Source organism: Camponotus floridanus, unplaced genomic scaffold (genome assembly GCF_003227725.1).
Source record: "Camponotus floridanus strain SB8 unplaced genomic scaffold, Cflo_v7.5 scaffold2, whole genome shotgun sequence".
NCBI classification, from domain to species: Eukaryota; Metazoa; Arthropoda; class Insecta; order Hymenoptera; family Formicidae; genus Camponotus; species Camponotus floridanus.
The window spans coordinates 4910492-4933104 of NW_020229325.1; the positions used below are offsets into that span (position 1 = coordinate 4910492).

The 22613-nt window shown below is 35.4% G+C and overlaps 3 protein-coding genes across 3 annotated transcripts in view; 1 reads left to right on the forward strand and 2 right to left on the reverse strand.

Moving 5' to 3' along the window:
• Nucleotides 1–202: 202 nt before the first annotated feature.
• LOC105253555 (dexamethasone-induced Ras-related protein 1) lies at nt 203–19009 on the reverse strand. The gene is made up of 6 exons (XM_011261664.3): nt 18119–19009; nt 6885–7186; nt 5618–5775; nt 1171–1357; nt 854–1064; nt 203–609 (listed from the first exon to the last, which is right to left on the reverse strand). Exons 2-6 carry the CDS (start codon nt 7019–7021, stop codon nt 391–393), a joined length of 912 nt encoding a protein of 303 aa, XP_011259966.1. The 5' UTR covers nt 7022–7186; nt 18119–19009; the 3' UTR covers nt 203–390.
• Nucleotides 19010–20409: 1400 nt separating this feature from the next.
• On the reverse strand, nt 20410–21244 carry LOC105253556. Its single transcript, XM_011261665.3, has 3 exons — nt 20992–21244; nt 20755–20913; nt 20410–20581 (listed from the first exon to the last, which is right to left on the reverse strand). Exons 1-3 carry the CDS (start codon nt 21056–21058, stop codon nt 20520–20522), a joined length of 288 nt encoding a protein of 95 aa, XP_011259967.1. The 5' UTR covers nt 21059–21244; the 3' UTR covers nt 20410–20519.
• Nucleotides 21245–21934: 690 nt separating this feature from the next.
• LOC105258862 (MKL/myocardin-like protein 2) overlaps nt 21935–22613 on the forward strand; it is a 177750-nt gene continuing 177071 nt past the window's right edge. The window contains exon 1 of the mRNA XM_025408072.1: nt 21935–22066. The gene's annotated coding sequence lies outside the window, so the exon portion shown is untranslated. The remainder of the gene's footprint in view (nt 22067–22613) is intronic.

Below are 22613 nucleotides of genomic sequence, written 5' to 3' on the forward strand. Positions count from 1 at the left end.
ATTCGCTTCGCGTTGTCTATGTATTACTATAGTGAAGTTTGACAATTGTAGATCTGAAAGTTTCGATCGCATATATGAGGTTTTCATTAACACAAATTTAGTTATCATTATTTTTCTCGTCCCGCAAGAAATATTGGAAAAGGATCAATTTTTATCAAAGATTAAAAATAATATAATAATGATAAAAAAAACGCTAATTATATATACAATAAATTAAGATGGACAGAGACAGTATCCAATACACAAGGGTAATAAAATTATAATAAGCAAAAGTACAAAGATCGTATAAATAGGGAATGATACTCGTTTCTAAAGATCGCTTTAAAACGCGTTATCATATTTTTCATATTTCTAGAAATTTGTCCGCGCGCGTGACAATTGTTTGAAATATCACTGTATCGTGCAGGCCTTCCTGGACTCTATCCTTCCTGTTCTAAGCGTGATCCTGGATCCCGGTGTGTTGTTCTCGTTCGCGGCCGCGAGCGAGCACGTTTTCGTCCGCATGATCATTAAGTCCGTCCTTATGCTGGGACGTCGTACGTTCGGCGCTACGACGCCGCAAGCGTCGCTCAACCGACGTTTTATGCTGAGAGTGGCTTTGTGCCGCGGCTGAAAACAAAAGCGTCACTCTTTGAGCCGTCCCTCGATATCATGAAAGGTAATCTTCGTTTAATCGATCGCGATGCGACTCCGAAAAACCAACAGACCCGTATCGTTCCGCGCTTCATCGATCTTAATCGGATTTTTCGCGAGGCTTTCAAATACAGAGACGTTTGATTAATCTTGAGGAAATTGCAATTTAACGTATCTTTAAATGTTACCTCGAGCATATTATTCATTAATCATTACTTACCTGCGACGGCGGTAGCATGGTCGGCGAGCCAAAGGTAAGCGGTACCTTTCTATGGTGATTCGGAGCCATCTCCAGAGGTAGACCTGCCACTACGAATAACTGATAAAATAACTCGTCCACGTGATAATTTCGCTTCGCGGATGCCTCTACAAAGATGCAGCATTCATCTTGACTCACGCAATATTGCTCGGCTTCCTCTACCGTGACCGTTCTACAACGTGAACAAGAGATTCGTTAAAATAATTATGCCACTCAAAGATGCAATAATGAAACGATATTATTCAGGAGACCAAAGTTAAGAACAGGGGAGAACGTACTTTACATCTTTATCACATTTATTCCCCACGATGACCATAGGGACCTTCAGACTGTAGTGGCTCCTTCTGCTCTTCGTGGCACTTTGAGTCGCGCTCACTTTAGTCTCGAGGATCGCTTCCCTCAGCCTGATGGCTTCCTCGAAGGATTCCCGACAGTCCATACTGAACACCACGACGAAGAGGTCCCCTGCGAAATCGGTTATCGTATCTGAACCGGTCGATTCGTCGAACAGCACGTTACTCGCTCGTGTATTTATTCTTAAAACGCTAAATTATTGAATATTTCAACGTGTTACGGATAAATACGATTCGGACAACTCGTATTTTTGTGGACTTATATAGAGCGAGTTTATTTACGGTGTTTCACGATACCCGCAGCAAAAGGTAATTTTAAACTTTTAAACCTCTTTCGTACGTCCCTTTCGAGTCTCTATTATACGCGACATCAAGTGCAATTATTTCGAGCCGGACGGGAGTCCTTGCGCGTTGTTGCATACGGACTAATTATAGCGGTCACGCGAGTCACATGCGAAACACGCGTGTGTTACGGATTATGAATATTTATTCTGACTGATTTATTTCCATAGCGACAAGGTGCGGTCTCTCCCCCCCTATATAACTATTTATAAATCCATCCTAACGGTAGTATGGCGTGTAACGATTCCGGGTCTCGTGTTTACGAAGCGCACTGTTTCCGCTTGTTTCCGGCAAAAATGCGTCGCGGACAAAAGGGCGAGTAGAATCAACTGGCTGCTCTTGTGGACGAACAAAAAGCTCGTCCGATGGGGAAACTCGACGAACCGGGCGTATAGAAGCTCGGTAATAACGTTGCTTTGCCAGCACACGGCTCCACTTGGTTTTATTATCGCATATTCTCTCGCTAAAATGCCGCTAAGTATCTCATATAATAATAACATTGTCGTTAACCGCGCATTAGTGGAATAAAGTTTGAGGAAAGCGTTTCTTTATGTTTTGCTATTAAATATTTATCATAATTTTATATTATCATTATGTAAATTTAATAATTATGATTAAGAGTTATACGTTGTTATATTTTGTTATTAATTTAATTTAATTGCTCTTTTATTTACTTCTTATTAATTTTATAAAACGCGACAAAAATAAGTTGGTATATTACATGTGTACATACTTTATTATATATACAATTATTGATCTCGTAACAAAGATGTGTGTCAGTCCTGAACTGTACTTATAAGCGCGAAAACAAGAGCTTACTATGAAGATAAATTTATAATATAATTAGTCACGATTATATATAATTATTACACGACTAAATACATAAATAAATTTAATTTAATTTCGTGAGATATCTTTACTTTTGTCTTAAAAGCATATAATATATATATATATAATACAAAATATAACAAGATTTATTTTCCTCGCAAATAGAATTTTCAAGCTACAAAGCTAAACCATTTATTCAGTAATTTATTTATTTGTCCTTTTATTATCGTTATATTATCTAGGATCTTTTTAAGAGTTTACCCTTTATATTTCGAAAATCCTTTACCGGTTTATAGCTACCACATGGAGCGTCACAAAACATTTTACTCCCGCGAAACACGACAAGCTAGTCCGATATTGTCCTCGCACCACGAGATGAAAATATATGTATGTCAGCCATTATGCAGCAAAGTTCGTGTCTTTGGTGTCGAAAGGAATTCTCTCTTCTCGCAACAGCCGGAGCCCCGTCTGAAGGCTCATTGTCTTCGAATCGGGGTCATATCACGCTTCTTGTTCAGCCATATTCCGGCGGATTCCCTTTTTTTTACATTTTCGACTCGCGCATGTCATTTTTAAGTCTGCGAATAATCAAATTTATTAAAAGAAATAGCGCGCTGATCGCGCATGAAATTATTGCATTCGACGAAATTATATTTCGGCATGCATAGGATTATACATATTCATGCATTAATTGTTATACCAAGAGAAGATTCTTGAGAAAAATATCTGCAATTATATATTTATAATCGATGCGTGGAAATAAATAATTCTTGATATAAACGCGATGATTATAGAATAAGCGGACTCATCTCAACATATATTGATACGCGAGATATTTTCGCCAATCGACTGAGAGGTCTATGAATTATTAAAATATCTCCGTGGAGTTGTGAAAAAAATGCGGCCGGGAAAACGTGGAATCGTGACTCTTTGCCGAATGCGCGGAATTTCTAGCGGCACGAGCGTCGGACGGAATACAAAACTAAAAACGCCACGATGAAATTCCCATCGACGGTGGCTCTCTTGATTTCCGCACGCACGGACGGCAATTTAAAAATTCTTCGGATTTACGTGTCTAATTCTGCCGTGAGCTTCTACGTGAGGTCACCTTTATTGACGACATGTGACGATACATGGCCGTTTCCAGGCGCATGTAGAACAAATTCGCGAGAGACTGGCATCGGCTCTGTCCAGTGCAATTTGTACAGCTCCGCTCATACAAAAAAGAAAAAAACGGACGGAACTACTTAGAGCCCAGGGGAAAACTCTTTTATTGCCATCGAAAATTTTGAATCATATAAATTTTTAACAAACGTTATTATCTTTTTTGTATAATTATAGAATTGAAGAGATGCAACATATATTGGACATAAAATATTAATCGCGTAAAACAAAAAAATGTTTACAATATAATAATACATAGTAAGATTAATATAAATAATATATATTAATAATTATGTAATTTTTAAGTATGAAGTCTATTTTTTAGTATTTTTTAAGTCTATTCTTATTTCTGAATTGTATGTCGTGCTCCTATAACTTGCCATTGCCTTGCGGATAGTGTCGTTTTGGGAATTGTGTGCTATGCATAGATCGCAACTTAGATTATGTTCTGTGCAAGTCGACGTGACGTTTGCATGTATATACGTCCGAGCATAAATTTGTATTTTCAGTTCGGCCCATCTTCTATCTTGACAAGCGCGATGCTGATGCAATTGTTGCACGTCCAGCATGGCCCGATATCAGGTTATCAGGTGCAGGTGGCAACGTTGACGTGACGCAAGGGACAAGGGAGATCTACGTACAAAATCAGTAGAACACAAACAGCTGGTGTACCGTAGGGACAAAGCTACCAGATGGCAAAGAAGAAGGACGAAACTGAGTTATCGAACGAACGTACCTTTCGTACATTCCCTCGCAGAGTTTCGCGAATACGAGATCCTTCGATACTCGATATCGATCACTTATCACCGTCTTCACCCTCGTCCTTCAGTCTCACGAACCATTGAACATCCCATTTTCGCTTAACGCGTCGAATATTGTAACGAACTTTGGAGATTGGCATTATATTGGATTGTCATGTCTCTCTAATATATATAGATAAGAATATACTCCATTGTACAATATTTAGAAATTGACTTGTACGTTATATAGAAAGTCAATTGGTCAAACAATGTATTTAAAAAAAACTCATCAAAAAGTATCGTTTACTATTATCAATAAAAAAAAATAATTTAGTATTATTATCAATAAAAAAATAAAAAATGATAAAAAAAGATTATAATTTAAGCTATGCTAATTTCTCCATTATTCAATCTGAATAAAAATATTTCTAACTAGGATGACTCAAATAGACAAGAAATAAATAGACGAAATGCAACTGTTTTAATATTTGTAAATTCGGCTATATTTGTGAGATTTTTAATTGTTAAAAGTATTGTATTTGTAGTGTAGCGTATAAACCTCGATTTTGCAAGATTAATCGAAATTTATGCAATATGCAGCGTGTAACTTATATTTGGAAGCTTGCTAAAATTCCGGTAATAACCGACATTACTCCGGGCAGGCTTCCTCGAACTTTTTCCAGCGTAGGAAACTGTCGTTACCGGGGATATGAGATTTCGTAAGAGTTGTGAAACTTACGAAGCACAAGTTTGACATTCGGTGCGTTTTTTCTTCGTTAGATCAGTATGGTTCATTTTTTCGCTACACTGAGAAACGAAACGGTTTTTTTTCACCATCGAAAACGCACCGATACAAAATTCAAATATGAATTAAGTACAAGTGTTAATCTTTAGACGAACATCATCATATACATCGCAACCGTGGATTTAAAGATTCAAAACGTTTAAAGATTTAAAATTTTCAAAGATTTGAAATTATATTCAGCAAAAAAGCATCTGGAGGTCTTCATGATTGATTTTCTATCTACCACAATCTGGCGTATTCTCATACAAAATGCATCGCAGTGCATTTGCACGTCTCCCGCTAAATTGCAATTTTTATCCGCTCGTACAAGAGTTAAATATCCATTAATTTTTCCCGGGCTATTAAATAAAAGTTAAACGTCATTATTCAACATTGAATTTTAATATCGATAGGAATATAGTCTTGAAAAATTTTGCAGCGCTATAAATGCGATATCTCCTTGAAACGAAGCAGTGCATTTCTCCGGGGAGGTAAGTTGGTAGGTAAGACTTACCCGTCAGGAAGGACAATCGTCGCATTGCCGGAAACGGATGGTTTCCGCTTGTATCCAGCAGATCAAGCTGGTGAACCTCGCCTCTGATCCTGTAGAGTTTCCTGTGAAAATCCTCTATCGTCGGCGTGTAGCTCTCCTCGAATTTGTTGAACAGAAATCTGAAACGTAAATAGCGGAGATTTTAACCGCGTAGGCGTTTCATTATTTCGAAAAAGAAAGAGAAAATTCCTACATTTTATTAAATCTCTTTTCTCTCTCTATTATACAATAATTATCTTTTAAATTTTAAATTTAAACTCGCGTCTGTTAGTAAAACAGTGTTTCATAATTTCATAATATTCTCTGTATCTTGACTGTTGAAATTAAAATGCTTTTCTCTTCGTTTAATTAAATACATAAACGTATTTGAGAAGCTGATGTAAATCCAACAGTAAACGAGAAATTAATTGTAATAGAGTATTTAAAAAGTCACGTTCGCGGACAAAAGGATAAGCGTCTGTCTTGCTTTTTCCAACTCGTTTAGACTCGTTAACGGTTCCTATATATGTCCATGTGAACGATAAATGCGCTTAGCATTTAAGAGCTGCATAATTGCGATCAATTCTGGATAGTCGGCATAACTTCAAGCTGGCGAAACTGCAAATTTTCGACATTTCGCGGAGCCTCGGCATTCCTAGACGCAGAATATCGAACGGCGATTTTATCGTTTTCATAATAATTCTCCACTACTCTCTCTAATTTTGTCTCTCGATGAAAAAAAAAATATGATTAGCTAACAATTTTAACAGGCCGATTCAGTTCAAAAGAATTACGCTTTGTTCCTAGGAACGCAGCCTCAGTTTTTCGATATCCTATCGCGCGGTGACAGCGGTCATGTAACAACAGCAAACACAATAACGCGGCACGTAGCGGTGAGTCGGCAGCACGGTTCAAAGATTAATTGAATCACATTGTTTCGTGCTATTAGCAATCGATCTGCGAATGGGAGCACGACTAACAGAATTTAGAAGATTGAACGCACGAAATGTGTAGAATAGTAGTGAAATTATAAAATTCGTGCAACGTAAACGAGCATCAGAAATCGATCAATTATTCTAATGGAAAATATTGGAAACGCAAACAACTAAAGATAAATGAATAAAATATTTTCACGTAATATCGAATGTACAGAGGATATTTATAAAAATATCGAAGACGCGAGGATGAATAAAGGTGGAAAATTATCGTTTCGAACTTGAACGTCCGCTTGTTAATTTTGCGCGTTTACCGTGCTACAATGGCGGTCTTTCCAACACGGGCACTACCGAGCATAACGAGGCGGTAGCAGTTACGCGGTGGCGGCTTGCAAGCGTCTTCCTGCGACGAGGTGGATGCGGGACTCGGGCTGACGGGCATAGCGAGCATTCCATCCTCCGGGCCTGAGGGACCCTGACCCTCCACCAGCTCCGGTTCCGCTTTCGCTCCTCGACGACCGCGAGCGTTGATCCGATGTTCGGCGGGCTCGTCGGCTGCACTTCTGCCTTTGCAGAGCCTCTGCACGCAGCACAGAAGTCGGCCGCACGCCTCCAGCTGTGGAGAAAATGGAAATTATACCTTCTGTAAATATGGTATTAATCCTTAATCCCCCTTACTCTTCGCTCTTGGGACACCGTGTGTATGTATGTGTATGTATTGTGTTGAATTTCAAAGTTATTGCATTTAATTAAATGAGACGAGAACAACCCCCATTTCATGTAATAGAGCGTTACGTGAAAAATAATAATTATAGTAGCATTTTATTTTTCCTAAAAGCTTTCCTATGAACTTTTAAAGGTACATTTTTAGATTGAAATATTTTTTCCTTTGTTTTGTAAAAACATAAAATCAACAACTAACCATAATATCAAAAAAAATCTCAACGTTCTCGCATAATTTAATTAACTGAAATGAGCCGGAAACAACCTGCATTTCATGTAATAGAGCGTTACGTAAAAAATATTGTATAGCATTTTATATTCCCTAAATGAACTTTTAAAGATACATTTTTAGATTAAAATATCTTTTTTTGTTTTGTAAAAACACAAATTCAACAACTAACAATAACGATAAAAAATATTTCAATCGAAAGAGAGTTAGTTGTTTATATTTTTTATTGTTTATATTTTTCTGGTTTTCAATATAAATGTTGATTTCAATATAAATTTCCGATTGTTTACGTTACATATAAAACACTAATAATGTACAAATCTCGCGTTTAATGCAAGACTACAAACAATCTTCGATCAAATTTTGAAAAATTTATTGAATTTTAAAAATTGTTTGTAAACTTAATAAAATATTACATAATTCTTTGCATACAATGTGACCAATAATGTTGTCTCTAATAGTCTCAAGCTTGGTTTTCTTTCAATAGAAGAAAAAGAACAATCCATGTCCAGACAGCAGACGATATCTTATCCCGAAGGAATTGCGAAGCGTAGAAAGAAGAGAATATTCGAGATCCAAGCATGAATGCATGGGGCACGAACGATTGGATTTTCTTGGATTGATTCGTGGCAGAAGACTTTGGCACAAGTACTTTTATTAAAGTGCCGAGGGAAAATAAAATGCAGGGCTAGCACTCCAGATACATTTTAGAATCTCACGCGAGTCTCCTCTTGAATATTTTTCTTGCTTTCTGCTGATGTTAGAATATCCGAAAATTGTTGCTACAATAATAATATTGAGAAAAAAAATATTTTCTTTTCCGAGATAAAAAAAAATATGAAACAGTTGTAAAGTGTGACGTGTATTTTCATTTTTGCCTAATATGCTTCCATAATTAAACAATCTCTAATAAATCATTGCTGAATGTTGCCCTTGGTGGACATTACATATTTTACAAAGTTTAATGAGAATGCTTATTATACTTGCGAAACAGTTTAGAGGGAATTTGTTAAATAAACGAGGAATTTTGTGCAGTAGTGTAGATGCCATGAGAATAGGAGAGGGTCCCTTACATTCAGGAATATTTTAAGATAAATTTGAAATACCTGACACACCTTGTGTACTCATGCATGTTGTAGGAAACAAAAATAAGTACCGCATAATTCACATAATTCAAAGATATTCGTATATCTCTTTTACAAAAATTGTTATGAAGTATAAAGATAAGTGTAAAAAATATTTTTATCTATATTTTTTTAATATATATATATATATATATAATTTAGAAGAAATAAATTCTGCTAAAATTTTATTTTTTGAAACTTATACAATTTTTTTAAAAAACGTTAAATCTTTAAACACTTATTACAAAAATAATATTAGAATTTTATTTTTATTACATAAAAATTTCATATTTTAAATGCTAATATCGAAAGAGAAGCTTCGCACTTAAATAGCAAGGATTCCCTACGATAACATTCTTCCTCGTGTTCGTCTTAGAAAAGTTTATTCTTGCGACTTGGATATTCGCAAACGCGACTCAGTTGCAGAAACTGGCAGGATAATAGAACGCGTTATACCTTTACCATAACGCTGCGCATTTCTAACTTGGATGCCTTGAATAGAGGACTAATGATTGCAACGAAGCAAGTTCTATGAATATTACTTAACACCGCTTTACGCACGATAGTTAGAGAAGATATATTAAAAGAGACAAAGACAGTATTATTTTATGAATAATATAGCGACGTTACTCGAGTCATTTTATTTAATTGTACGATTTCTCTTTAAGAGAGAAAGAGAAAATAACTTTACATTTTTATTAAAAACTCCAAATTTATTTTAGTGCCATTAAACTTACAAATATAAAAAGCATTGCATCGATTCAAGCATAGTATTATTTATTCACAAATAATTATTTACCATTAATTTCTAATATCATAAATATCTTCGACTTCTTTTGATTTGACAAACTACTACTTGTAAAAATTTATTATCAATTATACGTCAAATATAAATTAATTCGAGTTTTCCTTAAAAATTGAATAAATAGAAGAAAATTGTAGCGCGATACGGATTGTTGATCGAGGATCCCCATGGGCACGTTTCTTTGAAAAATACATGAAGTAAACTTGATACTTGTCGTCGTTGCTCGGCAAATTTACCTCTGGACAAAGCAGCATGCCGCTTCACGTACTTCAATTTCGAGACGATACGCAGGAGGTGAAGCTTTATAAATATTTAAATAGGACACCTGATGCCCGTCGCGCTCAGGGTGTGGGTAGCAATTATTAAAGCTCCCATTAAAACACGTCGCACGTATATTATTTTCTCCTTTTTTACCTTTTTCTTCAAGAATGTGGTAACCAATTTTAAATGTAATTGAACGCGTTTCATCTTCGCTTCGTATACTCGACGATAATTATAGTACGATTCACTCCGACACGTTTATTGTAGTTTAACAAACGGCGACGTAAATCGCGCCGTGAGTAGAAAAGAATTTCGTTTTGTCCTTATTTTGAACAACGTTCGGGAGCCCATTTGTGCAGTATTTCGGTCGTTAACGCGTCGTTGAGCTCTTAAACCTCCGAGCAAGATCGCAATTACTGACCGCAATTGTTTCAGTGTCGAAGGCTATTATTATACGTCGAAGTCGGTTTATTTCTTTTCTATGTCGGAGAAATGAGAAGTTAAATTTCTCCTTTTTCGCCATATTAACTGTAAACGTATGAAAAACGAAATACGGGAAAGCATATGTATATCAGCTGGATCGTTTCTAATGTCATATTTTATCTTCGTGCAAGCGTTGCGAGTGTTATTCGTCTCGCGATACGTCTCAGGAGTATCGACATTTTCTTCCATTCGCGTATCTTTTCCCGTCGCGCAAATATCCCTCGAAATAAAAGTCGAACGTGTCCCTGTTACTATTTTTAGGATTTATAAACGCTTTCAACGAAATCGGTTGACTTTAATCTCGTATCTACTACAGCTTTATTTCCTCTTCTCGAATTAGAGATCTAACATGTAAGAGAGCAAGATTTATATTTTCTCTTCTGGAGTACTTTTGTAGGAGAAATTCTAGAAAAAGGAGCAATTTTTAAACTAAAGTAAGACTAAATCAAAGAATTAAGAATTTTTATCATTTCTTTTTTTAATAAACAAACCACTTTTCGCAAAGCAAGCATTCTTAATATAATTTCATAAAAGAACATGGAGAAAAATATATTTCTATTAATTTTCTTCCTTTGTAAAGGCAAATGGTAGAAGTTAAATTAACTGGCGTTTGATATGTTGAGATATTTCGTGAATATCAAGATTTCGTGAATATCAAGATTTCGTGATTAACAAGATAATAAGCATCGATTTTTGTTTCAATTTCGAAGACAAGGACGACTCCTGAACGGAATAATAACGATCTGCTTACAGTCTAGCTATGAATACTCTGTACAAATGGTAATAGGCAGCCCTTGATGATAGGAGGGAAACTAGATTAAACTACAGAGACTGTGTAAATGCAGATGTTAGAGCTCGTCACTATTTCTTATCTATCCGACTTCCCCGGAGAAGTCACGGATAATTGCTTCGACCGAAAATATACGGAGATTCGAGCTATTTAATCACACAATGCATCTCTCATATATTTTTAGCAGTGACATTAGAAATTTACAAGCTAAAAAGTCTGCAGTGAGGCAAGCTAATACATACAAATTTCTATGATATGCCTTTACTTTAAAAGAGATTAAATTAAAGATAACGGGACGTTGTTAGTTGTAGATCTTAATCTCTACTAAACGATTGCATTAAAAAAAAGTGGATTAATGAGATTCTACGTTCCCAAAGAATTCGTTATGTTCGCGAAGTTTAAACTCTCTGTCTCGTTACATTATTCTGTATCGTTCTAGTCACGATATAACATAATGTGAAAAGAATGAGCGACAAATATCTATACCTTAGATATGTGTGTGTGTGTGTGTGCTATCGATTTTACGATTACGTTCCACAACAAGGCTCTTATCACATGAGAGTTTGAGAAACATTGATCTCTTAACGCCAGCGATCCGTCGCACAGGTTCTGATATAAGCGAACAACAAGGCATATCGATCGTGTCTTGGATAATGTCGGCAACATAGACAATCGGATTATCATAGACGTTTGTTCGACCATTCTCAACGTGCGATATCGAACAAAGTTCCAAGTGTATCGTAGAACGTTATCCTCTTAATGCTACGTAGCTTAATCGCACTAAGCGGATTCGACTGTCAACGCACGTTAAACATCCGCGTGCGTGTTTAACGATTCAGTGATATAATATTTTCTGGGCAAGCGGGATTGGTCGAAGTAGTGGCCGATATTTGCACAGGTGTTTGTAGCTTAACGAAACTTACATAATATACCGTCATTATGCGATCGACAGTTCTAAAAGCGATCGATTACGCGATATAATGTTTTGTTTACCATTAGTAATATACATAGTACACGATAAATTCTGAACGGAAATTCTCTCTCTCTCTCTCTCCCTCTCTCTCTCTTTCTGCTCTATTTATTATGTATCTATAATAGTTTACTTGCATTTATAAAGCACTGAATCATCTGTATACATGATGCATTTTGCGAGATATATCATCTAGTAATATTTCATATGTAACTACTGTATATTTTATTTGAGAAATGAATAATAGATTATTGATAATATATTTTATTTATTCGTTAATCGTCGCAGCATATTTCATTCGCTCGATTTGGCATGCGATTAAAAACTTCCGCGTCACGCGCGCTCCTATAATTCCACAGCTTCCTATAATTTTTGCCACAGCGAGCAGTAATATTATATGAACCTAGAGTTATGCAAGTATATAATTACGGCGGTAAACGATTACTCCGCCCCATTTAATCCTAGGGTGATACCCTTTACCGTCAGGTCGTTCGTTCTGATATCGCCTGAGCCACGGAAATAAGGTGGTTAAAGATGTCAGTTAAAAGCCATTCTTCCAAGAGTCTTTCTTTCCATACTTTATACTCGGCTGATTTAAAATTCGAAGAAACCATTAAATGTGCAATGCAATCTTCCTGTTTAATATTTTTTTGTAATTAATTATTACTTGTTTTAACTCACACGATAAATTTATTAATTCTTTGTTTATAGTTAATTTATTAATTTATACATGTGTATGCTATTCACTCTATATTTTACAAAACGAATATCGCAATAAAATGCGGTACAGAATAGCCTTTAAGGTCTGTCTAATGCATGCGATAATCGAGTAAAAATGAATCCCCGGAGCTCTCAATTCGCCAATAAATTACCGTCGTAATTAGATGGTACAGATACGCTGTTTCATCCATTCCGAAAATAGAAAAGTGATTCCACCTTCCTCTCTTTCCCTCGCTTTGCCTCTCTTTCTCGCCAATATCCATTGCCATTCGCCTCTCGTTACTTAACTCGGGACTAACTATTCGCCAATGTTCTGCTACTGAGTGCTTTTGCTTGCTCGGGTCGTAATTTGAGAGATTCAGCTCTCGCCGATTGTTTCGTTTGTGAATTTCAGGCTGTATATCGTTGTAGCGAATATTATCATTATCGTCGCTTCTAACATCCTTATCTTGAGTAACGTTGTAATATTTGAATAAAGCTATAAGCAACAATCTACGATAGCAGCAGGGACCGAAAGCGATTCATGTACGAGCAAACATTATGTAGATAGATACACCTGTCAACGTCGGCCGTGATAGCTAAAGAAGTCCTGCATCGACGAAAGTAACTTCGGCAATACCCGCGTACAATGTGTATAGGATGTTCTAAATTTTTGCACGAATACAAAGTAATCCGCTTGAATCTGAAGTAGATTCGTTTTGAAGGAAAATACATCAACGCAATCAATATAATTAAAGTCTAGAATATTTCATGAAATAAAAATACAACCATTTATTCTTCAGCTAATTTGAAGTAAAGGTTAATTACGTTTAAGAAATTTAAAGTTGAAAGAGGTAGTAGAATCAAATTACGTCCGATTAAATTTTCATTAAATCGTCTTCAGAAAGAGAGATCAAGGAAATAGCAGACGAAGGGAAATGACCGAGGTATTTGATATGGGTCGTCTTCACATCGCGAATTTTCGCTCGTGAATTTAGTTCCTTTTGCACGTGGAATACGAGATTTTGCGTATGGATATAGATATCTGACATGATATATAAGCGGGGTATAATTTTAGAGAAGAAACGACGTTGAGAGGACGCAAGTTTATTTTCAACCCGCGAATCGTTGCGAGTAAGGAAGGATGCTTTCACGCGATGAACTAATTGACGAAAAGCTGGGCACCGAATTCCGACCGACCAGGTCACGTCCCGGTAATTAAGAGCTTGATTGTCCCTATTGATCGATAATATCGCGATTCAACAACCGCATTCGTCGCACTCCGGGCTCTCCGCACCTTTATTCATATGTTTGTCCCCTCTCCATATTTAACCGTATTTTACAAGTGTCAGAAATGTAAAAAGAGCACAACAATCCCGCATCGGTTGCTGATCGATAATCGACTGTAATCAATCAGCCGGGCTCGATGTCAATGTACTATTTTTAATTGCTTACAATAAATAGTATTTCGTAGATTAAACGTGGAATTTTTTATTATCCGCCTTGGAATTTTTGACTTTAATTTTAACGGGATTGGTCCGTAATTAATCTTTTTCAATCTAATTCAATCTTTTCTTCGCAAAAATATATCGACAGCCGTTTGTAAGCGCTCGAAAGTAAAAGACCTTTCTTTCAAACTAAGCCTCCGAGAAGAAATTGAATAACGAAACTTCATTATTCATCTAAACTCAAGTCAAGTCTACTTCTTGGAAATTTTAATTTGACCACGATATTTAATATTGAATATATTAAGAAGCTGAACTACAGAAAATATCGATCGCGCAAAACTTAATAATAAAAAAATAAACTGCATTAAATTAAGATCAAAAATATATCCTTATCATGTACAAATATGTCTCATTTTGCTGCTATATCTGCCACGCCCAGTGTTATTTCTTGCGATACGTGTAACGGGATATATGACAAGATTACTGCCCTATTGAGTAATTGTCATTTGAACCGAAAATTCGCGTATCGTAACGATCGTAACGATGCATCGGAAGCATGCACAAAAGCGCATCGTATAGAGGCGCAGTGATCGACGTACCGCGAGAAATTTGACGAAACGCGGATTATTGATACGGAAATTTGTGCTCTTTTTTGCCACAGTCTTTGCAAATAGATTCCATCAAAGTTTTTTCATATAATTTTTTCGGATAAGACAGGTTTTGTCGTCCCCATGGCACAATTACGATTTTCCGAGATTCGAGATGGCATTCGCGTGAATGCATTATCAAGTGTTACAGATAATCTTCGCGGTAGCCTACTTCCTGAAATAGCTAGAGTTTTCTTCACGACTTCTATCTCGCGAGAATGATAAATTCGGTTATTGGGTCGAGAAATCGAGCGGATTTCAAAAATAATATCTTCGCTTTCTGTAGCTTTTCCAAAGATAGTTTCTATCTAAACTTGTTTCAAAAGAAAATAATCGATGTGTGTTGAATTAAAAAGATAAACCGATGAAAAAGCAGAATAAATGTATATATTTGCATATATTAATATGCCAACTGCATCTCGCAAAGTTAATATCTCTTGAATAAATATATTTTCTGAGCAACTTCTAAATTACCTATTACTTTCTATCCTCAAGTCAATAGATTTATCTATATTTTGTACAGGAATATGTATTCGTATTTCGAAAAAATAGGATAAATCATCAAAATCATTATAATTTTTAAATATTATTGATATTATCAATTTTTATATTATTTAGCAGTGTATCAAATTTAAAAATCGTTAAAATTAGAATCCACAATTCTACAATAAACATTTATCCTTTTTAGATAAAAGTAGTCTCATTGTCAGATTTAAATTTAAACATGCTTAATTATCTCTTATAAAAAAAGAAAAATATAACATTTCACTAAAAAAGAATAAAGAGAAAGAAAAAGAAAAATAAAGATTCAAAACAGTTTAAAATCATTCACGAAATGTTATTTTTTTGTATCATTTAATTTTAATTCTCTTTAATTAAATTTAATAGTAAATTTTTATAATTGACGCATTTATATTATATTATACCATATTTATATTACATTTATGAATTTTGTTTATATTTCTTCCTATTTTAATAAAATTAATATATTACATACGCCACATTCACATTTACATATGCAAAAATATATAAAGTTATAATATATATAATATAATTTTCCATATTTTGATTTAATAAAATGTAACGAGCAAAAAAGACTTTAATAAATTTAGCCATCAATATTTCAATTTTAAAACAAAATTTATGTAGTTATATTCCAAATTAATAATTTATAATTATAATTCAAATAAAGAAGCGTCTATTCGCGATAAAGTTCACCAGTTGCAGTGCTTTACATCTGTTGACGGTGCAACAAGTCGGGTTAACAGCTGTTTCGGCTGCATATAGTTATATGCACGACGACGATGGTGCTATGGCATTTCGATTTGGCTCAAGTCCAGGCCGAGTTTACGAGACTTTAGTGAACTTGGATGTTACGTTCGTTGAATAGCGGGTCGTAGTATCAATATCTATAAGCGCTATGCTACAATGAATGAACTAATTCTCAAATTTGAAGCTGGATGCCGCGAAAAATAAAATAAAATTACGATAAATAGTAGAATAAGAAATATTCTCAACATATATACTTGATACAATAGTGATAAGTACTAAAATTAATATAATTATGGAATCATCAAAGATAATCGCTACACTGTCTTGAATAAATATAGGGAAATAATTATATATACATAAATATATCTCTTTCAAGATTCTTAGGTCACATGTAAAAATTCACGTATACGCAAACTGATCTAAAATATGTATCGAGTATTGAAAAAATATAAATATAAACTCCCGCTTTCTTCGGCTTTTTCGGAATTAAAATGTTATAAAACTGCAAATGTTACATATTCAAATACAAGCACGTGTTGTAATGACTTATTAGGTGTACGATGCGACCCACGGCTCGCGAATCAATAAAGTCCGCGCTACACGGGCACATAATTATTAACTCTTTCAAAGCCGCGCGTTTTTCTTGAACGAGAAAAAAATGTCGCGCAGTTACTTTATACATGTGTAAACTTTGCGCTATTTGTGGAAGGCGAGTATATGATGTGCGTATACGTAGGGTTTTGAGAGATTATCTCAACCGTTTAGCGGAAAATCTCTATGTTCAACGATCAGTCGCGGCTTTTTTTTTTTTGATTAAATCGCTTTTATCGATACGATATATAATAAAATCTATGTTGCTGCGGTTTATGCAGCTGATATTTACAAAGAAATAACAACCTCTTCATCTACTGTTTTTTATATTTTTAATCCGTGAATATAACTTATGTTAATTGCTTTTTAATCCTATGTTTGCAATATTTGTATATAAAATAAAAGTTCAAAATGAAAAATATTCATGATTTATTATTGCAAAAATAAATATTACATAAGAAATTAGTGTATTTTCTTTAAATCATCAATACATATTTTTGTTGATAAATAATGCTGTAGTACTAATCACGAGTTTTAACATTAATAAAAAATATTTAATGTCTAAAATTCCAGAACATTAAAGAAAGTCAATAAATCAATTTGTCATGTGTCAAATGATCTGTTTAATCAAAGGTAAAATATTGATTTTCAATAAAAAAGATTATTTAATATGCAAAGCAAATGACGCTATAAAATACATCTTTTAATTAAAAGTACAATTTGTATAAATATAAATAGAAATTAGTAAAGTCGATAATTAATAATTAGCGGTCATATCTTTAAAATTTATTTCTTTGAGATTTTGCAATTTCAACAATGAGATATCTGAAAAATTTGTTCTTTTAAAGTAACGAGGTAAAGAATTGGAAGACTTGAATTGCTAGACGAACAGACAGAACATTGAGCAAATAGGAGATCAAATCACAAATTGAGGATCTTCTCTTCAAGACGTTTCTCACACTGCCAATATATCACGGAGCTGATATACGATATTCAAGGGAACGTTAAAGCGATGCGTTTTGACACGTTTATGGCCGTATTCAATCACGATCACTAATCATCAAGATTAATTGCGACATGATATGACAGGTTTTTTTAACGCATATTCTTACAGGAAAGTTTGAAAAATAATATAATTTTATAATTATTATATTTCATTGATTCACAACGATTTTAAAGTTTTATATTTTTTTTATTTTTTCTCCAAAAAATATTTATACCATTCCCATCTGAAATATTACTGCGTATGTATACAAAAGTTATTTTAATTGCTCAAAAATAATTTGAAAATCTAGTATATTAAAAAACAATCTATGGACATTAAAATTAAAGTTAATTACTTTCATAGTTCGTATATCGCCTGATGAAAATTGTAAAAATGCTTTTCTCATTGTAAAATAAATTCGATTCGTAGACTCAAAATGATTGCAGTATGAAATGATGCAATTAAAAAGTCTCAGTCTCTTACTATTACACAAACGCATGCTATGCTTGTACATGGCTTACCTCAGGAATGTGGACAAAGCGTTGCCGGAGAAAAAACTAAGAAACGAGGTCCGAGACATGCACTGTCCTGAACGTTAAGGACCCGTACAGGTCCTCGATTTCTCCTTTCGATCTTCCACGATCTGTCACTTTTCGCTGCACGTCGCGATGCACTTCTGTTCCTCGTCCCTCTTTTTCTCTATCTCCTTCTCTTTCTCTCTCTTCCTAGCTACAGCGACAAGTGGCAGCTTTGACTATCGCGTTTGACTATCAAACGAACCTCTCTTTCTCTCTCCCTCCCTCTCTCTCTCTCTCTCTCTCTCTCTCTCTCTCTCTCTCTCTCTCTCTCTCTCTCAGCGATTCTCTCGTATCGTTACAGCGACTTTACGGTTGGGGTCTACTTGAAGCCCGGATGTGCCTGCCGATATGTCGCGGGCTCATTGATTTCGAGAGGCGACTGGGGGCACGCGACGATGTACACGATGTACACGAGGATGAGCCCGATGGGAATCCCAAGCGAGGAGCGAAGCGAAGCGACGCCGGTGCGAAGCGCTGACTGAACCACTGGCGAGGCAAACGAGGGGTGCTCCGTACCGTGTGCTCCGTATTCCCCTTGCTGCTCTCACCCTTTCGATCACTCTCTCTCTTTCTCTCTCTCGCTCTCTCTCATCCTCCCTTTCTCCTCTTCTATCGAACATCCCTCCTCCCGGTTACTATCCCTCTCCCTCTTGCGCGCACATTTTCTCGTTCCTCGTGCATCCCTCCCCCGCGACGCGTACAACCCTCTCTACGCTACGCCATCCTCACCGAGTTATAATAGTATACGCACGTAACACAGGAAAGCACAGGAAAGCACTATGCGATCCTACGATCCTGCGCCCTGACTTCGTGGAGATTATCCGCGTCTCTTTCTTTCTCTCACACGAGAGTCGTCGACAAGATTTAGGTCCTCCTCGTACGACGATGGGATTCTTAATCGACGTGATTTCGTATACCGTTATTCTTATCGTTAAAATCACGAATGCGGAATTGTGTAGTTAGTACCGTTGCTTTTCGAAAATTCTACGAATAGAACTGTGTAGTCAAAGTAATCAAAATTCAAGCATTCAATTTATTCGAGAGATTGGATGAACATTAAATAATGAAATTTCTGCAATACGCTACTTTTTAATAATTTTATAATAATAAATATTAAATATTAATAAAAATTAATTACTTTTTTTATATTACATTTTAATTTAACTTTCTTTTATAAAACGATTACATTTTTATGTAGATTGAAATTTAGTTAGATATTCATGCTACTGGTATATCGGCTTTGAATAAAATACAATAAAGTTATAGCTGGAAAGGGCCGCACATTCAAATTCCTTGAAAATGACAATAGATGCGTAAACAATTTGTTTCCGTTTTACAAAACAATATAAATGAAGAGAACATCGAGGGAGATAGCCGGAATTATGTGTTACGAGAAGTTTTCGTTTCTATCCCATAATCCTTCATGACACATGAAGAGTTTACCCTCTTGGCACAGGCAAGAAATTTAATACTAAAATGAATACTGAGGGGAGGAAAACGTAAGTTTAGAATGACTTGGCACAATAGAAAAAGGGAATTCTTTCACGAATCTTTTACGGAGTTCCAAAAATAAAACGATGACGATACAACACAGCTAAAAATATTTATTAAAGAATGTCTGAATGATTATAAGACATCCTTTAGAGACATTTCTGTGAGAAACTTTTATACGATGAACATGAAAGAAAAAACAATTAATTCCCACGATACATTTAAATTAATGTAAATTAATTTAAATTAATTTGAATTTTTGTTTAAATTCAAACTTTTTATACGTTTCAAAATAAACATATAAAAAAATTCAAATTCCTCGCGCATGTAACTCTTGTGTAACGTAAGCATTTTAAAGTTTCCGAAGATCAAGAGATGTCACATCTTCTTGATGTTCAGAATATAAAAGAGTACGATCGTCGTATACTTAACCGTCAACCGCTTTCCCTTTATTGCAATTTTATGAGAAAAATTTTACGATCGTGATTTTTCAGGATCTATCATGCTATGATTATAAGTTTAATATATCTACGATATAAGCGGCTGTAGAAATTATATTTCAGAGAAAGATAGAGAACAAAGAAAAAGAGTTATATAAAATTATATTTCTTTAAAAAATTATACATATGCCTATCTTTTTATATATATATTTTTTTTTTAATTTATCCTTTTACAAAATTAAAAAACTTTTAACTTTTAATTTTAAGATGAAATTGGATTCACAGAGAGAAGACACTCACACATTAGTTGGTATAATAATTTATACATTTATTCGAATCATTCTACAATAGGATGTAACAGCTGTGTATCATTATATAGTGCTATGAGAATTCATTAAATGAAAATTCAAATTTCAACTGTCAAGTACTGAGACGTAACGGATCGTCTGAACTCGCGGGTCATCCGGTCTGTAAACTAAATTAAACGCAATTAATATTAACGCATTAAACTGCGCTAGATAACGCAGTTATCTATTTATTATTAGTACTTCTGTTTTATCGACATACGTTCGCGATTGCGTAATCATTACACAAGCCCAATTAAAATTCTCGAAACCGTAAAAATAAATTATTTATTTCATTACTTACTTCTTGTCGTTTTGTAATATTTTGGTGTCATATCGTGCGACAAACCATAATAAATCGCATAACCTCCCATGGCAAACCCTGCTAGCATCAAGATCGAGCCTCCCATTACTACTGGGATCTCTGTCCATCCTTTGCGCCAGAAATAATTGATTTTTGTCGCTGAAATCAAATGACAGACGAATGGATATTTACATCTGTCGTTTCTACGCGATTCCTAACAGATATATTTGATCTTACCAAAACTACTTCCTCGTAAAAGATTATAATCCTCGGCCGTCTTCCATCGTATATTGACTTTCACCATCGCTGCTGTTCACTGATACTTGACTGACTATATTCAAGATAAATTAACGTGATTGCTAACAATTATAACTACGACTAAGAACTCGTGAAGCGTAATCGATTTGATGAAAAAGATTGAGGAGCGCTTTAAGGTTAGGAGGAACGGTACAGCTGTTATTTTTGTTGTGCGCGCCACAGACGATGAAAGCTGTAGTCAATGATACAACCGTAGTCGATACTATCGCTCCTTTAATTCTACCTGACAATTGCACGTTTCTAAAAGTTTGGATTATTTTATTGACGAATTTTCGTATGTGTTAGAACATTTAAAAAGTATCACAGGTACGTTTCAAGTTTTTATCAAATATAATTCGAATACGCCTAGAGATATACTATAAATAACTTATTATTTACTTCTATTTAAAGCAAAGAAACAAAGAGAAAATTAAGTGAAGTCACACAAATATCATTATATGTATATATATATATATATATATATATATGATACATTTATGTGTATTGTTAATATTTACTTTTTTATATAATCGTTCTGATAAAAAACGTGCGTTCAAAAATTAGTATATATATTTAATTCGTTATATACAGCCACTGGAGATATTTTAACAATGTTTAAAAGCATTATTTGAGATTTAAATGATATGATTTTAAAATGCTCTATTATTAGATAGTGTAATATTTTCATATTCGCATATTTATCTGTGAGTCACACGCCAGTCAGTTTTATTTTTATTGCACTTTATAAGTAGCTTGACCGCGTCTACAATAAATGAAATCATTCGGACAGTCTCACCGTCACCTGTACTATTATTTATCACTCGAGCGCCGCGCGCAACGCCATCTTGCGGGCCTCGCGCGAGTCACTGGGGATCACGGCAGTATGGCCGCCGTCGCGATACCTTCAACTAGCGACAAGTGAATCGTTCCGTGTTTTCGCAGTTCCTGGAACGAACGAGGGACCCGCATCCGACCGCTGCACGTGCGACAGACTCCGACAGATCCCGATGAATCGGTGAGTGACAGAATCCGGCCGTATTAACGGCCGTAAAACGTACGATAAGTCGCGAGCGAACGAACCTCACACCCAGACTGTTTCCCACGCAGTTCCTTTTTTTGCGACTCTTATTAGCGACGATATCGTTGGCTCGCCTATCGGCGATTTCGTTTAAGTGTTGTCGCGCGAGGACGCGCATTGTTATTCTTGCGAGAGCGAGATTGTCGGAGGAGAATCAGCGCGGTGTACAACCCGGAAAAGCGCGCATTTCAATTATGTCGTATTCGCGAGTCGTGCCGCATGATTAGTAAACTTTTTTTTTGTGCGTCTCGCGAAATACGCGAACACGCCCCTTGCGTTTCGCGAGGTTGAGGGAAGAGCGGACGCGAAGGCGCGCTTAATCAATTTGCATGAGCGAGTATCACCTCGATGTTTACCGCTTCTCGTGATTTCGGCCTCCCACATTGTCGGGACGAAAGATTGTCGGCTTGGAATGCGTGTTGCGAGTTAGCAATGTACCGTGTGATGTCGCCACGAGGAAACTGCTGGGTGTAAAGTCCCCCTC